Source organism: Quercus lobata, chromosome 3 (genome assembly GCF_001633185.2).
Source record: "Quercus lobata isolate SW786 chromosome 3, ValleyOak3.0 Primary Assembly, whole genome shotgun sequence".
Lineage (NCBI taxonomy): Eukaryota > Viridiplantae > Streptophyta > Magnoliopsida > Fagales > Fagaceae > Quercus > Quercus lobata.
The window spans coordinates 49,205,944-49,208,673 of NC_044906.1; the positions used below are offsets into that span (position 1 = coordinate 49,205,944).

A 2,730-nucleotide genomic window follows, 5' to 3' on the forward strand; every position below is an offset into this window, starting at 1 on the left:
CATCTCTAGATATTTTCATGATTGAAAAATGCATCAGTCCTAAATTATGATGAATGAAAAATAGTCCTTTAGAGAAAAGAAAAGTCTAAGCATGTGCAAAAAGGCTAGTTTGTTCTAACGTGATTGTCAATTGTTTATATCATTAGAAAATTAGTTTTAAAAACATAACCCAATTTGAATGCTCCTCAAACTAATGCTTTTGTCCAATAAAATAAATGAGCTACAATGTACATAATAGCCCTTTCGTGCATGTTTAGAGGATTTTCTATTTTTTAAATGTCAATACTTTCTTTATCTTAATTTTTTTCCATTAATATACAAATTTTAATTATAATTATGGGGACGCAGGCCCAAGTATAAATTGGGCCTTGGCCCTTGTTCGAGAAGGCACAGTGGTCCAAGAACAGATCAACAATGAGGAGGGAGTAAGACTTTGAACTTCATAAGCAAGCTATGACTGTAAAGGCTGGGAAATGTAGGTCGAGGAGGAGTATCTCCTCAGCTAAACAAAGAAGGGATCAGAAGGAGAGTTCTATTATCCAGAGTGATATTTCAGGAAGTTCTATTAATAAGGATATGGACTGTGAATGTACAAGACAAGATGGTAGCTGAGAAATATCTAAGAAAAAGCTGCTGCTACCGCATTGAATGTTCTGCAGTTAACTCTCTGACCGCATTTATGTGAAGAAGACCCCTAAATAGTGTTGCCTTAGCCACTTCAACTCACAGAAGACCTGTGAGGGTGTTCGATGGGACAAGCACTCAATTAGTGACTTAGACGACTAACAAGTGGAGGCCTAGGATCATTCAAAGGGAGGTATATAATGTATGAGACCCCTAATGAGGAGGGGGTCGGAAAATTAAAAGAAAAACATTGTAGCAATCAAAAACTGCACTTGTAATCACATTTAAGCATCAAGATATAAGAACTGATCTCCTTGGACTGAGTCGAGGATGATTTTCTTTAGTTTGAACTTGTTTATTTTCATTTTCTTGTTATCAAACCTATTTTACTTGTTGTCTGATTCATTAAAACCTAGTTTTTCCAACCCACTCTCTACAAATTCATTGTATTGGGCTTTTTGGGCCTAAGTCCATCCACCCTTTGGGCTAGGGACTCTAATCCGATCCTTACAATTGACGCCGTTTGTGAGAAATTTCTGGTGTTATAGTGAGTCTAACGTTCAACTATGGTAGGTTCAGGTCCACACCAGGTAGAATCTATGGGGTCCTAGCGTGAAGACCATTTTGTCAACCTTGAGCGAAGAAGAGACCGGGAGGTTAGTGTGCATACCACCCACACTAGCAAGAGCCAATCTTGAAATGGGAGCCACCTCTCTCACGAGGAGGATACCAGGGCCTTGCAATTGGAAATTGATCGTTTGAAGAGAAAGTTGCGCCATAAATAGCAAAAGCGAACTCCCTCCAATTCTGACTCCTTTATTGATGATGAAGAGGATCGTAGTTACAGATGCAAATCAAGGACTCCTCCTAGTAAGTCCTTCTCGTATGATGAGGATGTCCATCATGAGCATAGAAACAGAAATCCATCCTCCAAAGGCTCGGGAAATGATGCGATGAGTAGAGTACTCAACCAAATTTCCAAGTCACCCTTCACACGCAGAATCGAGGGAGGAAGGCTCCCTCGGCGGTTCACTCAGCCCACATTTGCCATGTACAACGATCGAACAAACCTTGTGGAGCATGTGAGCCACTTTAACCAGAGAATGACTATGCACCCTAAGAATGAGGCCTTGATGTGCAAGGTGTTTCCCTCTAGTTTAGGACTCGTGGCCATGAGGTGGTTTGATGGCTTAAGAGCAAGCTCTATTGATTCCTTTAAGGAACTCACTCAGGCGTTTGGATCTTACTTTATTACGTGTAGTAGGGTTCCTCGGCCTTTATATTTCTTGTTGTCTTTGTCCATGAGAGAAGGGGAGACCCTGAAAACGTATTCAGCTAGATACTGGGAAATGTTTAATGAGATAGATGGGGACTTTGACGACGTAACTATTAAGACTTTCAAGGTCGGCTTGCCTGCCGAGCATGGCTTGAGAAAGTCTTTGACCGAGAAGCCTGCTACCAGTGTTCGCCAGCTCATGGATTGGATAGATAAGTATAAGCGGGTCAAGGAGGACCAACAACAAGGCAAAGGGAAGAGTAAGGTTATCCCTCAGGAGAGGAGGGATTTTAGGTCAGACCACTCCAACAATAACAGACCCCGAAGGGATTTTGTTGGGCAATCTAGACCTATGGCTCCTCAGATGATTAATACGGTGTTCTGAGAACCAGTACATCAAGTCTTGGAGAAGATCAAGAATGAGCCATACTTCAAATGACTAAACAAGATGGGAGGAAACCCCATGAGATGCAACTAAAGCCTTCATTACAAGTACCACTAGGAATGAGGACATATCACCGAGGACTGTAGAACTCTATGGAACCATTTGGAGCAGCTGGTCAAAGATGGAAGGTTGAAACAGTTTTTGTATCGCCCCAATGGGCAGGGAGACCAAGCAAGGTCGGGGGCTCAGGAGAACGCTTCTTCAAGGCCCCCTTTGAGCACAATTAATGTCATCTTTGCGGCCCTAGGAAGAACCAACTCTTACCCCTCCAGGGTGATGTCTATAGCCCGTCTACCTGCCAAGGACTCAAAACCTGAGCCGAAGAGGGCTAGAGTGGAGAACCGACTAGCGATGAGTTTTTATGAGGAAGACAAGATTGGAACCA

General features: G+C 42.5%; 1 protein-coding gene across 1 annotated transcript; it reads left to right on the forward strand.

Moving 5' to 3' along the window:
• The first annotated feature begins 1,727 nt into the window (after positions 1 to 1,727).
• On the forward strand, positions 1,728 to 2,285 carry LOC115981001. Its single transcript, XM_031103191.1, has one exon. It carries the CDS (start codon positions 1,728 to 1,730, stop codon positions 2,283 to 2,285), a length of 558 nt encoding a protein of 185 aa, XP_030959051.1.
• The last annotated feature ends 445 nt before the right edge of the window (positions 2,286 to 2,730 follow it).

What these genes read in the sequence shown, in the direction of transcription:
- LOC115981001 (XM_031103191.1), top strand. Translation starts at nt 1,728, where the DNA reads ATGACTATGCACCCTAAGAATGAGGCCTTGATGTGCAAGGTGTTTCCC.